Here is a 21678-nt window from a genome sequence, read left to right as displayed (position 1 = left end):
GGTTTCAAATCAGTACGCCTGGCTTCTCTTCAGAGCCTAACCGTCCTCGGTACGTCTCCTAGTTACCATGTACCCCGTTTGGGCTGGACAATCAAATTCGCTGGTCCATAACAGGCCTTTGCTCAGTGCATATAGACTCTCGTCTTATATAGAACTTCCCGGCTCTCGAATTGTTACAATATGGGAAGGGCTTGGATCCTTGATTGTTCCTTCTTCACGCCTTTTCCGACCCTGTCCCACGATACCTGCCGCGGGATTTCACTGTGCGCGCGCTCTGTAATCGTCGCCGTGGATAATCAGTCATGAAGAACAAGGACCCTGTAAACCTTCGGCAGCTCAAACAAACTCAGTCGAGGCTCTGAGAGAAAACCCTTATAGAACCTCATTACCCACCCGTCAATGCCAGCCGAGAGACAGCGATGCAGCTGTTAATACCCTGCAACAACACGACAACACCTGTTAATACCCTGCAACCATAGCATATACTTTACGAAATAACGAAACCTGTTTACCAAATAGCGAATTAATGCTAGCATTAACGCTAACGGTTGACGGTCAGGGATAATGAAACTGGCCATAATTTCCAATTTAACCTATGTTCGAGCCTCTTCCGCCTCGGGAAGAGGCCAAATAAGATGAGAAACGTTAAGGCCGAATCTGACTTTGGGCATGTGCACAGAAGACCTCACAGGACTTTAGTATAAGCGACTAATAACAGATGGGGAAAGCACTCAACTAATGCTAAGTCGGCATTGAACGATTACAATAGTCCCTGCCGGATGCCAGATGGCAGGGACTAATAAGAAGAAATTTCAAAAATTCAGTCAATTTTCAGTGTGACTTTGTGCATAATGTTGTAACTGTAATGGCTATAATTTTTTTTATATTTTCATCTTCTTTCATCGATACTAGAATCAAAGCTTTATCTTCCTGAGCGCTAGTTGTGATTTACAGACACGTCATCATCAGTGTTCGATGGTAGTTAGACAACATGATCTGGGCTATTATTCGTAATGTCAGTTTACACACGTGTCACCAGTGTTCAATGGTAGTTAGACCACATGATCTGGGCTATTGTTCCGTTCCTTTCCCAGCTGACTTTACCAGCTCATCTCCATTGTAGATCGATGTTAAGACGAAGTATATTTTTTAAAAATAAATCTTGGCTATCCATTCAAAAGTCAACAAATCTTTTTCCATTTAAAGTTCATATATATAAGCTTATCAGCCAAATATTTATGTAATGGTTCATTATACTTTGATATTGTTTTTACAGTTTAATATTTAACAATAACAAATATATGTAATTTATTTTATGATTAATATAAGTTATTGTCTTTTAAATTAATATAGGAAATTCAACCTTTTAAACTTAACAAATATAACACTTTTTTGTATTAATGTAACTACTATTTACTAGATTGTGATCCTCACATTTATCATGAGTTTGTGAATTTTATAATCATTTCCATATTACATGATCATTTTACCCCCAATGTCTATCTATATCTATATATATATATATATATATATATATATATATATATATATATCATTTTTTTGTGGTTGAATATAATTCGATTTTAAATGATATTTGTGGCTATCAAAATTCACGTCCTTTCTGTGACATCAAGATATACCCCACCATTAGAAAGCTCCATGGGCATGATGTCTAGGCTAACTTGTCAATGGTCTGCATAGTGTTTTGTATGGTACAAACTTGTCTTCACATTCTTTTATGTGGACAATAAATTATCTTTAAAATTAATTAATACAGCATAAAATTACAAATGCATTCATTGATTTGTTTACATTTGAACACTAATTGGCATGAATTAATTATCTTTGTTGTGGAATCATTGAATGGCAGTCAATATACTTCTGGCCTTCGCAGATTGTGGGCATTTTCTAAGGTCATGGGATACTCCCATAGCTTGGAAGAGCCACGGGAAGGAAAACATCTTCATTTAACTTTTTAAATCCAAAATTACTCATCAGAAAATGAGTTAAATGCAACACTTGGTTTTTTTTCCATAAAATAAACTAAATACATGCCCATTTTCATGTTCTTTTATCATGAAATAAAACTATCATTAAAATTAATTAACATGTCAACACATTTATAGATACAATCATGGTTTTGTTGACATTTGAACGTTAAATGGAACAAATTAATTGTCTCTACTTCCAGATTGTTAAATGGAAACCACATAAGAAACTAATTTAAATGCAATTCTTGTTTTTGCATACATTACGGTAAATCCAAAACTTGAATGCACATAAGTGAAATGAGTAAAGGGGAATGTTTGTGGAGGAAAATGTAGTTTCTTTTGCATATGTTTTTTACATTATTATAGGAGATTCAACCTTTTAAATTTAAGGGTTATAAAGCTTTATGTATACAAGCATATTTTGTATTATTTGTATTAATGTAATTATTTTTTATTAGATTGTGATCTATATATATAGTAATAGTTTTAAATAATGATTAATTAACTAGTACTTAGTATTGCAGAGACATATTTTTAAGGACATGACCATTTGTGAAGGGGTACTTGCTTAGGTATATAAGCATGTTGTCACACTCATTTGTAGTCATCATATATCATTTATTTTATATAGTTATCTTCACTGGATGTCTTGGTGTACTAAGTATTTTGAAAATTACTTTACAGTACAAACTTTGTACATAATGGATCCACATATTCTTCGTGTGTTTTTCTTTTCAATAATTATTTCTATATTGCATGATTTTAATCCACTTGATATATATATTTATATATATAAACCTCCTTCGCTTGTGGTTTAATATTTACCTTAAATAATCCTTATGCGGTAGTTTTTGTTGAATATAATTCAATGTTAAATGACATTCTTGGCTTGTGGCCTTCCTAACCTTTTTTTGAACCAAGGTGTACTAAGGTATAACAGGCCATTGGAATGTTTTGTAGGACATTGGAAAGTTCTGTAGGTCTAATGTCTAGATAACTTGTCAATTTCCTGTGTAGTGTTTTTTAACAATTTATAAACAATCTTTGGAATGTTTTGTAGGACATTGGAAAGTTCTGTAGGTCTAATGTCTAGGTAATTTGTCAATTTCCTGTGTAATGTTTTGTAGGACATTGGAAAGTTCTGTAGGTCTAATGTCTAGGTAACTTGTCAATTTCCTGTGTAGTGTTTTTTAACAATTTATAAATAAGATTGTTAATGGTTGACTATTCTAACTAGTCAGCTCAATATTACATCAACATATTTACAAATCTAGTTTTTTATTTATTTACATTCGAAATTTAATTAGTGTGAATTAATTTTCTTTGTCACCCATTCATTAAATGACATCAAATAAGATTATGACATTGCATATTATTGCCATTTTTTTAGGTCATGGGATACCCTTGTAGCTTGGATGAGTGACGAGGAAGGACACAAGCTTCATTTAACATTTCTGTTTCAAAATTATTCATCAGAAACTAAGATAAATGAAAGACTTGTTTTTGTAAACAATAAGCTAAATTCACATTATTTTATCTGGAAAACAAATTATCGTATAGTATCCCAACGTACTTTTTGTCTAGGATTACTAAAAATAGTAAGGTTCTTCCAAATGAACCAGAAAAAATTACACAATAGTAGTTCACATTCATTCATCCATTTAGTTGTAGGAATTCTTGAATAGCATAAGGATTTCCAGCATCATTAAATATCACCAACAATAATACGATTCTACAGTAATAAAATAAGTTAGTTATAGTTTCCCAAAGAACATTCACCGAATAATTTACCAAACATACTATCAATATGCCATGAACCAATACGAATTGTAACACGTAGTATAATTTTTCAATTTTGTGGTTCTATACTAATTTATAAATCAATGTTTCTCTATTATTATTCCTAATAGTCAATTAACAAGGAGGGATTGAAATGACCCCTCTCTTTTGACTTCCTCCTACCAATTTGGATACAAAAATTCACAAATCTTTCCGATAGCATGACCGTAAGTGCAACGGAACAATGTTACCTAGTAGAAGTAAATTTTCAAAATCCAACTAATGGTTATTCCACAAAGTAGGGAAATCCCTTATTAGTCTTGTAATAAAATTTGTGCCAATCTTCTAATTTAAGATTACATATATTCTTCTTCTAGTAATACTACTCTTAACGATTATTTAGCTTTACTATTTTGTTTAGGAAAAACTACTCATTTCTTGTTCTTTTCTGGTTAAACTAGTCCATTGTTTCCTACCCAAACTAGACTGGTTACCAATACTCCTAATATATCATTCCTCTCCAAGCCATTTAAGCCATAAAATAAATTTATGCTCGGACCATGAGGCCTTGGCTTACAACCCTGTCGCTCTGTCCTACAACACTATAGCTGCCTTTACCTATGGCTTTGTAGCCTACAACTATGGCCATGTATCAAAATCATGAACTTCCTTTTGCCTTAAGTATACCTTTGTACCATAATTTTTTTCTAGCAATGATAAGAATTTGTGGTTGACTGCACATAAGAGACCTCGTTTCTTAAGGATCTCCATTAACAACTTTGATAACTATATAATTCAATGAACCAGGAAAGAGTTAGTCCAATTACCATGCTGTGCCAGAATAGGAAAAAGGTGTCTAGGTAGGGTGGAATAAAATCTACCAAAATTAGATAGGATTAGCTAGGGGGAGTACCTCCATTGAAACTAATGAGAAGAAATGGGGTCTTACAACCCTCAAAGCCCAAGGTTCATTAAAACAGAGATAATTCAATTCCAATTCTATAATGATCAAAATGATTCTAATATTTGTATTTATAGATTTAGTTGTGGTAGTTTCTCCTCAATTAATTGAGAGGGGTTCATAGAAACCCCCACTTTTGGATTTTTCTCATAAATTCCCAAAAACGTACACCTTATTTCCCAAACATTGGGTAATTGTGGTTTTACCCTTTATCAAAGGCTATATCTTATAGCGATTGATAAAGTGCTTTATCCCTTGCGGAAATTAATTCATTAGGGACACTACATTCTCCACTTATAGACATTTCTTGTGTAACATGCTCCAAAATTTACTAATTTAAATTAATATAACACCTAGAATTTAATTTTTTTTTAATACTATATAATTCTTCTTGGTCACCATTCTTTCCCATTTCTTAATTATTGTTATGGAAATCACTAGTATTTATTATTAGAGGTTTATTGCCCACATCATTAAACACTACTTCCTATTCTTCTTAAGATTACTCTACCTCAAATTTCTTGTGTTGGCCATGGTACTTGCACCATTATTGTTTTAGTTTCACGTATTCTCTTGTATAGGAAGAAATGTTCATATTTGATAATAATGGCACTTTGTCCTAATTTTTTTTAAACATAGCAATACCATGCTATAGCCATACTCAGTTTAATTCTTAGAACACAACAATTTTAATATTCTATGGGATTGAAACTTTGGATTACAAACACTTATATTGTGTTTGAATATTAGTGATATATTGTGGGATTACCAAGGCGATCCCCATTGGCATATTCATAATGTGATATAGGCCACATGGCCTGAAAGTTGAGGTAGCCCATCCCCGATTACATGGGGGAAGAGAGTTGGATGATTTATATTATCTTGATGAATCTCATGACATGACTGTCAAAAGGGAACCAAAATAAATTAGTTTAGTAAACTAAGCCCATAGGTGATTACCCACATTAATGATGATTGTAAGTGCTTGATTGTCATTATAAGCAGAGAGCAGAATTAGTTATTTTTGTTAAGGACGATGAATTAAAGGTCCATAGATAAGGAATAAAGTGGTTACACCACATTATAGAAGGGACCACAAGTAGTTATGGTTGTTTAGGTTTTGTATCTTAGAACATTATATATAGTTAAACATAGGAAGGGAATGTCGGGGAAGTATTTTTTTTAATTGGAAAGCACATGGCTTGTGCAGTGTTCTCCTTCTTGACGGAGTGATTGTATAGTGTTACACTACCTAAAGGGTTTTATATTAATAAAGAATAATTTCTATTGTTATTCTTAGTGTTCTCTTGCATTTGTTTCATCAGATATTTTATTATATTTTTAGGTTTATTATAAGTGTTCAGAGCACATTCATTAGCAAACTAGGGAGATTTTTTTAATTTTCTTTTTGCAGGAAATTTTTCTTGGAAAATAATGGGTGGCGACTTTCAGATCAATTTTTTGAAATTTTGGTGTATAATTTTCAAAATATAATTGCAAATATGAATTCCTCTCCAGAAAACATCCAATTTAAAAAAAAAGTCATCTGAATGAGAGGTGAGACACATTAGAGAAATTGTGAGGCAAAAAATAGGCCTCAAAACAAAAATGTACAACCAAAATCAACTTTATAAGAAACAATAAGATTATAGATGATGATGTAAACCATGGGGGATGATTCACCATTTTTGAAGTAAAAAAGTAAATAGATAAAAAAAATAAAAATAAAAAATTACTTTTTTCAACTAGTATTTTTTAATTATCTCCTTACAGTTTTATTCAAAATTCGAGTGGGAGCACTCATTGGATGTGGAATTTAATTCCTTTTGCCCATTTTGCATACTTTCGATGGTCTCTACTATACAAACCATGAGAAATACATGAAGAATGTGATTGGAATTACGATTTTTCAAGTATTTCTCATTTTTCATGTAGCAGCGGCCATCGAAAGTATGCAACATGGGTTATCCTTATATGAGGAACTAAATTTTGCATGCAAGGAATGTTACCACTCAAAATTTGAGTAAAATCATAGGGAGCTAAGTTGAAAAGATGAGTTGAAAGAGTAGTTTTTTCTTTTTTCCCTCTAAAATTTGATGATGTAATCTAATATTATTTTATTATTTCCACTAATATTTTATATTATTCCTTAGGAGGCCCATTTTAGACCTAAAATTTGTCCAATGAAGGAGATCTCATTGATTTAGAATTATTTATTTTTCATAAATTTAGAGAATAGTGAGTGAGAACTTTTAGGTCAATCAATGTAGATTTGGTATAGTATTTTCATAAACTAAATTCATATCTCAATTCCTCTTGAGAAAATAGCCAAATTTAAAAAAAGAATTGTTTGAATCAAAGTCTAGATGAGGACATCTTACTGATTTAAAATGAACTATTTTTTTCATAAATTTTTGTCACGAAATTTAATTTTTAGCGCAAATTAGAGTTCACCAAGTGCTTAGCTTGTGATTCGAGTTAGATGGCAAGATGTAGAATGGCCATTCCATTTCTAAAAACCAATCATAATAAGAATTCATGCTATATTTTTTGAGTTGTGATCCTTTCAAATTTTCCACCAAACATAAGTGATTTTCTCTAATAATAAAACCATCGTTCTATTTTTTGGGTTATAGCAAGATGATTTTTACAATACAATATGATTTTCCTACTATTCATGAATACATAAAAGATCAAATGTAAAAATACCCAACAACTTGAACAAGTTACACATGGTCTAATTTCATAGATGATGGTTGAATATGATTGAAATCACTTAACCATGATCATATCCTAGCACTTTCTCATGATGAATTAAAAAATCCCTTTTGTATAAGTTCTAACAACCTCCTTCCACATTTACCCTAGTTAACTGTTTTATCGGGGTAAAAATGTGACGAACAATTACTATGATATGACTCAAGCTCCTATGTACAATTAAGGAAGTGGAATTGACAAACTGAAACCTTATAGACCTTCCTTAAGAGCTAAATGACCCACACAGGAGCTAAATCACCCCTCTAAGTGCCCAAACCCAGCGTTAACTTTCTTTTTTAATGATCTAGGCTTCCATCCACATGCATAATAGGGCATAAATTTGACTTCACGCCTCCAGTTGCTTACACAATCTTACTGGGTAGTGATTTCAGTCTTATTTTCCTAGTTATGTGTTTGGGACCATGAAATCTGAGCCACCTTTTCAAAGGCTAGTCTCCAGACCACTACTTAGAACTTAATGAAACTTTCCAAAAATAATAAATGACATAAAGAGAAATATTCTAACATAAAAATTGATCAAGGACATGACCTAACCAACCCTAACCATGACAAAAATTATGTCAAACACATGGTGAACATGTAATCTATGGGTCATGAATGCGTAATTAAACATACAGGTCTGATAGTTATCTAAGAATCATCAAGAAGGTATAATGTCATAATAGCTACAATAACATCTATAAGGTCATGCATTCAATAACCATTCATTTATAAATCAAAACATGTAAGAGCCATAGCTAGAACCTGTCATGAAACCATGCTTATAACAGACATATGACCAAAACAATAATAGTGATAGAACAACCATCAAATCCACATAATAACAAACACATTTACTCATGAAATACAATAGGAAAATTTTTCATATTAACATATGCAAATCTAGCCAGGTTAGGGACTTCAACATGCCACTTGACCATAGATTGGGCTGAACTAAATCTCCCTTTCATCCATTCACACTCCTGCCATATTCCAAGAATGAATATGGGATCTCATAGAATAAATGAACTGAAAACAAACCATGGCTTCCAGAGGCTAAAACAACTCAACCCTCAACCATTTGTTCGCCTCATGGTCGGGCATCACTAACCATCACCAGATCGGTCTTTACCAGAGTTGTTTAGGGCTCTGGAGTATATGTTCAAACCCAGCTCGAGGACTAGTAACTCAACCCACAACTGTCACAGGGCTCCATAGAATTTGTGCAACCAAGGCTTCAGGGACTAGTTACTCAACCCACCAAGGGCTCTAGAGTGGTTTTCAAACTAAGGCTTCCAAGACTAGTAACTCAACGCAAGTTATTCCAGGGCTTGCAGATCGTTTGTCCAACCAAGCCTACAAGAACTGATAACTCAACCCATAAGAGTAAGGAACATGAGCACCAATCAAAAAACAAATGGGAAAACCCATAACGCTATGGCTATCTAGGAAATGGAAAGGTTTGGAAAAACCACTATCAATCTATGGAATCCTCCATGACAATGACTAATCACAACCAAATCATTGCATTTTCATACCATGCATCCCAAAACTAGAAAGGAAATCATAAATGCAACTCGATACTTGCAAAGAAAACCCACTATAGTTGATGATCTCGATATCCTTTTATGCAATCCTACTTTTCCTTTTCCTTCTTCCTCCAAATCCAAGAGTATGCCCAAAATCCTCCAAGAGTGCTCCAAGAAAACTCTAAGTGTGTAAGAGTATGAAAGAGTGAGAGAATAGAGAGAGAGCTCCACCATAGAGCTATCAAAATCTTGTGAACTAATCCTCATAAGAATTTTTCTCATTGAGGCCTCTTTTTTCTTCAATTTCCTTTATTTTTCCTTTAATTTCCTTTAATTTCCTTCACCTTCCTTTTCTCATATTTTCCATTACTTTTGTAAATAAAATTCCAATTAATGCCTCTTTTCCTTTTCAATTCCTTTTCCAATGCCTTTTCCAAATTCCTTAGCCATAATATACCAAATGAAGACACCCTAGCATGTTTTTTCCCACTATTAGTTTATAATACATGTCACGTGACCTTGGTATTATATTTTTTTTTACACGGAGAATCAACATGGGTTGTTAAATAAGTGGTGTCATACTAGAAAGGAGGATAATAAGAGCTATAAAGCGCTATACTATGATATCTTGATCTTATAAGTTTATGGATGTATTCAAAAGGAGAAGGTCATTTTTTCTATTAACCCTAGTTGCAAGAATAATCTCATTAATATCAAATTATGCAAAATATTTCAATTTCCTCCACAACATATTAAAAGAACACAAGTTGATGGTGCACATATTCAAATATTTAAGGACTTAAAGGTTACCATTGATAAAATTGTGCTACATTTAGACTTTCGTGCTTTAGATATGGTTTTATATGATGTTATTTTGGGATATCCTTGGATGGACTTAGTTGGCACAACCAATGTTAATGTACAAAATAAATTTATGAAGCTATGACACAAAAGGAACAAAATTACCTTACAGGATATTTCTATTAGTAAAGAGGCAGAGACCAAGGAGGAACAACCAGAAAGCTCTATAGGCACTAGCACATCAGATGATGAGTCCTTTTTGGAAGAAATAATGAAAGACAAAAAAAAATAGGTACCACAAAATGAACTAGAAACCACTTAGGCACCATCAATTAGTGAATTGAAGAAGAAAAAACAACCAGTGAAGGATTTTTCATATCATCACCCACATCACCCAACAAGACTCCAATCATCAAGACACGCCACCAGATTAGTAACACCTACAAAGGTACCTGTAAGACACACAAAGAGGTATGGAAATCTAACCATAAGACATTGACACATTGAAAAAGAATAACTAGCTTCCACATGAAGTGAGAAGGGAAACTGCTAGTCCATGTGTCCAACTTTTTCTTGGATGTATTAATGCTTGTGCATGGTACCAATGGACTAATTTTTTGAGTAGATCTTCTTATTTTTTTTATTCTCATGTTTTGGGGATGAAACATGCTTTGATTTCATTGCAATGCAGTGTATGAAGGAGTGGATAATATGTGATGCATAGTGAGGTACCCAAGGGCAGAATGTGATGTAAAAAGGGGACTACAATTAGTTAGTTTAGTAACTAAAGCCCATAAGTGGTTACCTTCATTAACAATGACTGTAAATGGTCAACCTTCATTGTAAAAAGGGACCATAATTATTTATTTTAGTTAATGATGATGAATAAAAGGGCCATAGATCACAAATAAGGTTGTTAACCTGCATTATGGAAGGGACCACAAGTGGTTAGTGTTCTTAAGGCTTTGGATCTTAGAACATTAATATAGTTAAAGATAGGAATGCAATGGAGGGGAAGTATTACTTTTTATTGCGGAGAATATGGCTTGTGGAGTGTTCCCCTTCCTTGAGGAGTGGTTTTATAGTGGTACCCTCCCTAAAGAATTTTATATTAATAAATAAGCATTTCTATTATTTTTCTTGGATTTGTCTTAGATTTGTTTCATTAGATATTATATTATATTTGTAGGTTTATGACAATGAGGAAATTACAAAATTTATATCTGTAGACTACCTAAAAGAACTCATGAGGAACATAACTTTTTTATGGAAGGAGTCCTTTTATTTTGGAATAAAACACTAAACATTCAAAGAACTCAGATAGGGTTTTCATCACTCTAGTCAAATGTCTTGTAAGATAAGGAAAAAACATGTAAGAACATGTAAGAGTGTATGTCGTAACATGAACCATAAAGAAAGATTTGAAGTCATAACCATGCTACAGAGTCAAGTCTTTGATGGGAATTAGCTATAAGGGAAAATATGTGTAATTATTATTTTTCAAAAGAAAATAAAAAATTAGATCGAGGGAGATAACTCAAATCGAATACTATGAAAAAGAGAATACCAACAAATGTGTTACCTTATTTAAGAATATTTTGGGTGTTGCAAGCCTATATCTAAGGTCACAGAAGAGCAGGGGTATGAAAGTATCAAATTTACGAAGAAATTATGAAGGTTCGAAGGAACAAGCCTAGGGTTTGTTGAAATTTTTCTTATTTACATGTTCACCTCATGATGGCCACCCTTTTCTATCCATTTTGGTGAGAAAAAAATAAATAGTGAACCCTTTTCATGAAGCTCACTCGAGTAAAAGCAAATGAAAATAGTTACGATGAGAGCAGAAATGAAACTGTATATATCTACTGGGGATGAGAAATTGTTGAAAATGGCATATAACTTGTTGTTTTCTCTACAAACAACTTTATAAGGAGCACATGTAAGTGAGAGGAATAGATCTGAAGAGAAATAACCATTGCATACCAACATTCAGGGTAAACAAAAATATTGGTGGAGCATGTAACTATTCTTAATGGAAATAACAACCTTGGAATGGGGATAGATACATGTAATAATGGAATAAAGGTTCGAAGTTTTAAAGCCTTGACTCTAATTACAGGGTGTGAAAGTGAGACTAGAAGGTGGAGACACTATGGGTAGTTACACCTAAAATAACCCTACTTCAAGTCCAACATCGAATTGAAAATAAAATACATATGGATGAGTAGGGTTACCACCTTTTGAAAGAAAGGTGGCAGTAAACTACACAATCAGTCATACAATATCACAGTGCCAAGGACCAAAGTATTGCTCTATAGAGAGAAGGTCTCCATGTAGCTTCAGTTCATTAACTAAATTTTTTTACGGCCAAGTATTATAAAAAAAACAATATGAAGAGAAGAATCATGATGTCAATATACCAATGATATATATATTTACATGATATCTATTTGCACGATAAAATCTTGTCATAGTCATTGAGATGAATATTTAATGAACCAGAAATGTATTATGAGGCAACATAAGGTGTAATTGTAGGTGGTTTTGGTCAACCAAATATAGTGCTCTTAAATAGACCTAAGACTTAGACATCTCACACACACACACACACACAGACATACATATATATATATATATATAATATATATATATATATATATAATATATATATATAATATATATATATAATATCTATATAGAAAAGGGTTCTATTTTTTATATAAATACTCTAAGGGTTCTCTAGGACCATTATGTTCATACAATTACTAAATGAAATTGTAGAGGAAGCTGGACCCATGCTTATAGGGATTAGAAAAAGTATGTAAGTTGCTATAATATATATATATATATAATAAATATATATATATAAATATATATATATATATATATATATATAAAAATATATATATATTATATATATATATATGTTTTGCTTGTTGGGGCCTGACCCAGGTTCAGCATTATCTCTGCCAACCAACAAAACCCTAACTATTGGCCCTTTCGGCAACAACCTGCATAGCGCAAGCTGCATTCTCACGTGAAGCAGTACTGGGGGATGCTGGAACCAGGTTTCTACATCCAGAGGCCTGTCTGATGGTTTCCTAATGTCCCTATGGCTTAGATCTACCTTCGCACAACTCTAATCCTTCTGAACAGATAACTAGTGCAAATCTATCTAAACGACTTCCAGACCTCCCTGAAGGTACTTAATTGTCCTTATCACGCATAAATATTATAGATATATGAACTTAGTAGAAGTAAATAATAAGACACATGTGCATCAATTTCAACCCAAAATAGTGTTTATCAAGTATAAGAATTCAATTACAAACTTCTTATCCCTGCGCACTCAACTGCAAGGGCTCATGTACTCAACATGTGGACTTACCAAGGTCTCCACACACTCAGCTGTAGGAGCCTTCCCTTTCACCTAAGTACAGGAAACAAACTTTTCCCGCCTTAGTACCTTGCCCTTACAATGATTCTTCACTATACGATTTTCTCTTAGACCCGCTATGAATCAACTATATATAGCATTTTCTTTACAATACCATGGTACGCAGACCATGGGCAGGTCTCAAAAAAACTCTATCACCTACCCAACTAAGGGAAAAAAAACCACTTTGACTTCTACTAGATTTCTGCTCCGCTTCCACATTTCACAGAGACGTTACATTCACTACAAAAGGATATTACAAAATTAACTCAAAACTCACTCAAAGCTTGACTTAACTGACCTTAGGGACCATTCCAACAATATATATATATCTATATATATATATATATATATATAGATTGACCAAATGACTCATATGGGGATACGATATAAGTTAGACTTGGGCAATAACTATATTCATCAGGGGTAACTTTAAGTTGAGTGTTCTTTTATACAAGTAGATATACATCAAGATTTCCATCATACCATTGTTCCTTTTTGGATAATACAAATTTTATGTACAAATTGTGTCATATTAAGTACTTCATTTATTCAAATTACTATTAATTGCAAAATAAAACCCTCTTACTCTTTCTTTTCAGTGAATGAGTGGATTAGAAAAGAGATGTTACACTAACCCTACCTCTATCTTTTGCACATACTTTGATTGCAAGTTACGTCTACAAATCCTTTTGAGTTTTAGTGTACTCTCACATGGATATATGATAAGTTTATCTATTTGTGAATGTAAATATTTTTTAAAATTCATTCCAGTAATATTGTGTTAGGCTCCTATAGTAATAGGATTCATAATTTTGAATTGACCATGTAAGTTTTCTAATATTGTACATACCTTCACTTTCTACAAATGTTTTCCCATATTTAAAATATTAGAAAATGTAAAGAGGGTATGTCCTAAAAGAAATTTCAAAGGACAAAAAGAATAACAAAAGTGAAAAAAAGTGAAAAAATATGAACCCCAAACAAAAACAGATCATGAAAGTGTGCAAGTCCAAGTGCCACTACTTTTTACTTTACTGTGCAAAATAATGGTTATGTGCAACTTGTCATAAATGCCACAACCCATGACAATCAAAATAGTTTAATCTTGACTAGTTCATGCTTTAAATTTCGTGTTTATAGTTAGAGAATAAAGATCTAGCAAAACAGTTTAATCTTTGTAGATTAGTAGTTAGGTAGAGAAATAAAATGCGCTCAACAGTTGAATTTGAGCCATTGGAAGATATAAGGTTAGAATTAGATAGTTTGTTTGACAAAAGGAAAAGGAAAGAAAGGGCTTGCTAGCTTAAATGCACCTGATAAAGTGAAGAAAAAATGTTAGGGTAAGTAAAGGGTAGGTAGAAGAAAGGTTGCAGAAGTAGAAGGTTGTTAAAGCATAAGCACACTTATCATGCTTAACCATATGTTTCAATGTGCACGAGTAGTTACGATAGTAAAAGGATGTTTACAAGATTATTTGATTAACCTCCCCTCATTTCATTTCACCCCCACTACATACTAATTTAACCCTTACCCCTTGGTTTCATACATTTCCCTAGAAAATTACCCTCCAAAACTCATTTCCCAACACAAAACTCCTTTTTCCTAGTGCAAAACCCATTCCCCTTGAAAAAATACCCTTTCCCCTCACTTTAACATTTTTTTCATTAATTTCAACCCTTTTCCCTAGACATTTCCCTTTAAAAATCATCCCCCCTTGTTAATTTCCTTTTTCCCTTGTAAACCCACTAAAACCCCTTATCCTAAGTTTGAATAGTGTATCAGGCCCCATTCAAAAGAAAAACCCTCCCCAATACCCTTTTAACTTATATCCCTAGTGTATTTATTCCTGGGTCCGCATTTTATTAACCCATCACAATATGTTAAATCCCACTCATATACTAATATTAACATTTAACTCTAATTATTTAATTCCCCTTATACATGTATCCCATATTAAAATAATTCCCGCATATATATTAATCCCAAACCCATATAATACAAACCTACATATATTAAACTATATTAATATATATCCTGACCCCACCTCCATTATATCAAACTACTCTTCCATACTTGACCCCACGTCAAGGTTAACACCCCACCATATTCATCATGCAATAGCCCTTTGATCACTCACCCCCAGATCTGACGGTGCGCATCCATATTGCGCTCATCCCCTCTACAATATTTACCTGCCCGAGAGCATGTGAGATTCGTAGTTTTGCTTGGGCCCTTTTCGGCTATCTGGCAGCTCTATGCGAACTTATGTGGTCTTGAGGAAATATTGCCTAACTGCCAAAAGCAGTGCAATGGCCCCTGAAACCACCTCCCTGCCAAAAACTAAAACCACTCACTGTTCATTTATCGAATTTCATGCCAAATTTGACCGTTACCCATTAAAAGGCCGAAAACGCCCATTTTTTACTCTTTTCACTCATTTTCACAGTGAAAGTTGCCTAAGCCTTCCTGCGCCACCCTGAGCATATGCAACCAAATTTGACCCCCGATTACCTTCCAAACATGCTCTAGACTCCGTCCACAGACATCTCAGTTCAATAAAGCCATTCATTGCCTTCCCCACAGACCTATGCTTTATTAATGATTGTTTCATTTTGCAGGTGATTAGAAGGCCAAGAGATTGGACAAACAAGTTTTGATACTAGTCACAAAACCTGTTTGCTCCAGATTCTCAGGAAATTTATTCAAAGGCTTCATTGAGCAGGAGTTTTGTGTACAAAGAAGAAAATCAAGTTTAATACAACAACAGAGCAGAAGGAAACAATTTACACAGTAATTGTTAAAACAGAGATGAAATCATTTTCATTAGCACAACAAAAGATTCTTACAAACTACTCTCCAAGAAACATTTTGTATTCTACATTTGTCTTTTAGTAAAAATAATTTTTACTAAAAACACAAAATCTAAGATTTACAGTAAAAGGTGAAACTAAACAGAACATCCACCATGAAGACCAAACATAAAATCAAATTAAAAGGCAAAATATCAAAGATTAAAAGCTAGTAGAACCTAAATAACAGGGACAACAAATAGCAGTTGAAGAGTTGTCTCTATCTTCTTGCATGAAGATATTTGTTTTTCCCAGAATAAATCCCAAAAGAGTTTAGGATATTTTGTAATAGTGTTTGTATAAATACTTCATAAATTGAAGTATTAAGGGGGATTTCTGAATATTGTTATAGCTAACTAATCTACTACCTAAGGGTTATTGTACCAATTTCCAGTTGACAGACATGACAAGTTATAAAGAAACTTCTTTACAGGATTCATGTGTTGAGCTATCTCAGTGAAGTACAAATTTCATCTTTTTTATGTTCTTTTTCTAAGTATTCCATAAACTCATATGTGTTCTAAATTTGAATGTTATAACAAGGATGTTACTACAGAAATTGTTTAAGTACACTCTGCTTTTACTGTTATACATTTCTATGTTTTCTTCTGATATCTAGAGTAGGGAATTCTTCATTGCTCCCTAGTTTCGATTGACCTCTTTCACTTTCTTCATTGTCTGGTTTAAGGAATCCTTAACTACTCCTTGATCCCAATTGGAAATCATTTCACCATCTAGCCTTTGAGATCTGATATTGCTCAGCTATCTTGCCCTATAACATTTTCTTTATGGTTTGTTGTTGTTCTATTTTCAAAGCCTGATTGACTCCATAGCCCAATGGAAAAATAGACATTCATCTATTCATCTAAGTAAGTGATCCCACCACCCAAATTCAAATCAAAACCAAATCAAGCTTACATAACTAGCCTAAAATCATTTTAACTAAAACAAAGTTAAATCTTAAAGAGAGAGCCCTCTCTGAGCATTAGGAAGGCTAGATCCTAGTCTCAAAAGTAGGTTTGTGGTTACCTCGGTGATTTATTTCTTTAACCTTGAGAAATTACTGAGTGCTAACATAGTGGCGACCATACTAGGGACATTTTCTTCAGAAAGATTATACAAAGATCATATCTGATCTATGATGGTGGACAATGATCAAACACACAAAGGTTAAAATCATCCACCTGGCGACTCTAGCTCCAAATCAATTTCACTATCAACACTCCACTGGAGGAATGAACGTGAAAAAAAAATATGGGAAGATCAGGCTTCTAACCTAGATTGTTATCCAAGACATCATGTTCTTTCTCATCAAGAAGGTTTTTCGATGTATATTGTATTTTAGAGAAGATCTTAGATTAAATTTTGATTATTTTCCTTTGAAGATTGTAAATATAAATTTTCCTTATCCATTTGAGTGGCTTTCTTCTAAATCTTAGGATGATCATTTTCTGATTGAGAGGCCTCAAACAGTCAAGACTAATCTTACAATCCCTGTACATATTCCTGTACCTTGTAAAGTTCCTGATAGATATAAGTGCCTCATGTTACCTCCTATACTCCATGATTTCCCTGATTACTGTTACCAATATCTCCCCAGTTTTGATGGAGAGAATGATATCACTGCACCAAAAACATATTCAAGGCATTGACAATTATCTGGACCTATTTGAGATTGATGAAGATGATGTTATTATCAGGCTTTTTTCTCTTTATTTGCAAAGTAAAGTAAAGAGTTCGTTCAATAATCTACCTATGGCAAGCATCTCAAATTTCCAACAATTTGTCAAATTTTTCCTTGATAGATGGATAATCAGAGTCAATCTTTTTGTGATCATAGAAGAATATAATCAGTTGAAAAGATAGCCAAATGAAACAATACAACAATTTTTTGACAGATTTAATCAAATCTATTATTCAATGTCATCAAATATAATACCTCCTTCTGATTCATCTCTCTTGCATTATCCAAAAGCATTTGATCCAGAAATAGAATTTCAACTAGGAGAAGAGCAACTCTTGAATAGACACAGAACATTGTAGTTGATGTATAAGTTAATCAGAAAATTAGAAGAGAAAAGTTGAAAGCAGAAGTAAAGAAGAACAACATTGTAGAGGTAAAATTTGACATTTTGGTAAGAAAAATAGAGGAAATGATATAGAAGATCACCATGCAAGATAATTTTTTTGTGCAAGATCACCTTGACACATTTATTTCACAAAAAGAAGAGGTTGATAGCCATGAACAAATTCCTGCTAATTCCAACTACCATAGATCAGAAAATGTGGAAGAGGAATCTACTGATTTAATGTGTATGTTTGATGACATTCCTTCTTTTAATAATTTTCCTAACTATGATCAATATGATGATAATTATGTTCTTCGAACTCAAGCTAGGTTTAGAGAACAATTAGAAACTAGTTTGGAGGATGAGGAAATTTAGTTTTAGCAAATTAAATATAGTGATCAGCCTATACATATCAGATATGAGAATGAGAAAGGACGTGCAGGAAATTTGGAAATAAGTGAAGGTTCTTTGCCTCTTTGTCTTGCTTCATTTCAGTTCATCAGAGAAAAATTTACAGTAATAAAAAATCAGCAGTCTTTAGGTATTGATATTGACAACAAACAAGACAATAAAAATCTTAATCAAGATTCTTTGGTTTCACAATTACAGTTATCAAATTTCATTGAAACACCTGATCAAATGACACAGGAAAGTTCTATACCACTATGTTTTGAATCATTTTAGTTTTTAAAGGAAATGTGGTATAAAATCTCTAAAGAAAAGGATGAGCAGCTTGTAGAAATCTATGAAGTTCCATTCAAACCTATATGCAATAAGTTGCAGCAATCCTTCCAAGTTTTTTATTATCCAATAGATAATATATTGTATAATGAATGAAATCATATTTTTTCTCCATTAAATAACTATGAGATTCAGGATCAAGATGATAAAGGTTTCATCAGTCAAACATTTCAATTAGTAGAAATATCATCACAAAGTTTATTTGAAACTCTGCAGGGGGATAAAGATAAAAATGACATTTCAGTTTCATGGCATGGAGGCCATGTAGAACAATTGTACAATTTCTTAAATCATTTGAACAATAGTGTATATATTTTGGAAGATCCTTTTGTACACTTTTTAGAGGCAACAAAGGAAATCAAGTATTTCCTTATCTTCTCATTTGTTGACAAGGTTATATTGGGTTGTAGAACTTAGTTTTAATCACAAAAAAGCGCAAGCAGCAAAATACATCAAAGTATATAATGCTTGAATGGTTGCATTTGTTGTTTCATTTTATATAACCAGCAGTTGGAAAACTTATTAGAGTAAGTAGGTAGGATTTAAATTTGAATAAATTCAGTTTTTTAGTAGCAAGTTTATTTCAAATCAGATTTCAATACAGCATGTGTCAGATTTTAGTTTGCAGAATATGTTATGATTTTAGTTCAATATTTTTAGTCACAGAGATTATACAACAAACCATGTGCAATCTTGGGATTGACCCAATGGATCAGGCCACTAGTCGATGGTGTTCTTAACATCTCACAAAGAGATGTCATCCCCATGTGGAGCCACTATTACGGTCCTATAATAATAGGATTCATAATTTCGAATTGACCATGTAAGTTTTGTAATATTGTACATACTTTTTCTTTTTGCAAATGTTTTACCATATTTAAAATATTAAAAAATTTAAAGAGGGTATGTCCTAAAAGAAATATCAAAGGACAAAAAGAATAACAAAAGTGACAAAAATATGAACCCAAAACAAAACCAGATCATGAAAGTGTGCAAGTCCAAGTGCCACTACTTTTCACTTTACTATGAAAAATAATGGTTGTGTGCAGCTTGTCATAAATGCCACAACCCATGATAGTCAAAATATTTTAATATTAACTAGTTGATGCTTTAAATTTCATGTTTATTGTTAGAGAATAAAGATCTAGCCAAACTGTTTAATCTTGGCAGATCAATAGTTAGGTAGAGAAATAAAATGTGCTCAACAACTTAATCTAAGCCATTGGAAGATATAAGGTTAGAATTAGATAGTTTGTTTTTAAAAAAGGAAAGAAAGGGTCTGCTAGCTTAAATGAACCCAATAAAGTGAAGAAAAAATGTTAGGGTAAGTAAAGGGTAGGTAGAAGAAAGGTTGCAGAAGTACAAGGTTATTAAAGCATAAGCACACTTATCATGCTTAACCATATGTTTCAGTGTGTAGGAGCAGTTATGAGAGTAAAAGGATGTTTACAAGATTATTTGATTAACTTCCCCTCGTTTCTTTTCACCCCCACTACATACTTACAAATTTAACCCTTACCCCTTGGTTTCATACATTTCCCTAGCAAATTACCCTCCAAAACTCATTTTCCAACCCAAAACCCCTTTTCCCTAGTGTGAAACCCATTCTCCTTGAAAAAATACCCTTTCCCCTCATTTTAACCTTTTTTCATTAATTTCAACCCTTTTCCCTAGACATTTCCCTTTAAAAATCACCCCCACTGTTAATCTCCTTTTCCCCTTGTAAACCCACTAAAACCCCTTATCCTAAGTTTGAATAGTGTATCTGGCTCCACTAAAAAAAAAAACCCTCCCTGATTCCCTTTTAATTATATCCCTACTGTATTTATTCCTGGATCCCACATTTTATCAACCCATCGGAAAATGTTAAATCCCACTCATATACTAATATTAACGTTTAACTCTAATTATTTAATTCCCCTTATACATGTATCCCATATTAAAATAATTCCCGCATATATATTAATCCCAAACCCATATAATACAAACCCGCATATATTAAACTATATTAATATATATCCTGACCCCACCTCCATTATATCAAACTACTCTTCCGTACCCAACCCCACATCGAGGTTAATACCCACCATATTCATCGTGCAATAGCCCTCCGATCACTCACCCCTAGATTTGACGGGGTGCATCCATATTGCGCTCATCCCCTCTCCGATGTTTACCTTCCTGAGAGCACGTGAGATTCATGGTTTTGCTCGAGCCCCTTTCGTCTACGTGACAACTCCAGGTGAACTCGCGTGCTCTCAGGGAAATACCGCCCGACTGCCAAAAGTTGTGCGATGGCCCCCGAAAATGCCTCCCTACCAAAAACCCAAACCACTGACTATTCATTTATCGAATTCTGTGCCAAATTTGACCATTACCCGTTAAAAGGCCGAAAATGCCCATTTTTTTCTCCTTTCACTCATTTTCACAGTGAAAGTTCCCTAAGCCTTCCTACGCCACCTTGAGCATCTGCAACCGAATTTGATCCCCGATTACCTTCTGAACATGCTCCGGACTCTGTCCGTAGGCATCTTTGTTCAATAAATCCATTCATTTCCTTCCTCGCAGACCTATGCTTTATTAATTATTGTTTCATTTTGAAGTGATTAGAAGGCGAGGAGATTGGACAAACAAGTTTTGATACTAGTCACAAAACCTGTTTGCTCCAGATTCTCAAGAAATTTATTCAAAGGCTTCATTGAGCAGGATTTTTGTGTAAAAAGAAGAAAATCAAGTTTAATACAACAGTAGAGCAAAAGGAA

The 21678-nt window shown here is 33.3% G+C and overlaps 1 protein-coding gene across 1 annotated transcript in view; it reads right to left on the bottom strand.

Moving 5' to 3' along the window:
* LOC149203198 (cytochrome P450 716B2-like) overlaps nucleotides 1–21466 on the bottom strand; it is a 30043-nt gene extending 8577 nt beyond the window's left edge. Inside the window, exons 1-4 of the mRNA XM_089401795.1 lie at nucleotides 21372–21466; nucleotides 21094–21231; nucleotides 394–467; nucleotides 178–274 (exon numbers count right to left, since the gene is read on the bottom strand). Of these exons, the coding sequence (XP_089257921.1) occupies nucleotides 178–274; nucleotides 394–467; nucleotides 21094–21231; nucleotides 21372–21466 (404 nt within the window). The remainder of the gene's footprint in view (nucleotides 1–177; nucleotides 275–393; nucleotides 468–21093; nucleotides 21232–21371) is intronic.
* Between the last annotated feature and the right edge of the window lie 212 nt (nucleotides 21467–21678).

Source organism: Pinus tabuliformis, chromosome 2_1 (assembly GCF_031772625.1).
Source record: "Pinus tabuliformis cultivar Carrire ecotype Pingquan chromosome 2_1, CPIR1, whole genome shotgun sequence".
NCBI classification, from domain to species: domain Eukaryota; kingdom Viridiplantae; phylum Streptophyta; class Pinopsida; order Pinales; family Pinaceae; genus Pinus; species Pinus tabuliformis.
This window is presented reverse-complemented; position numbering and strand designations above follow the sequence as displayed.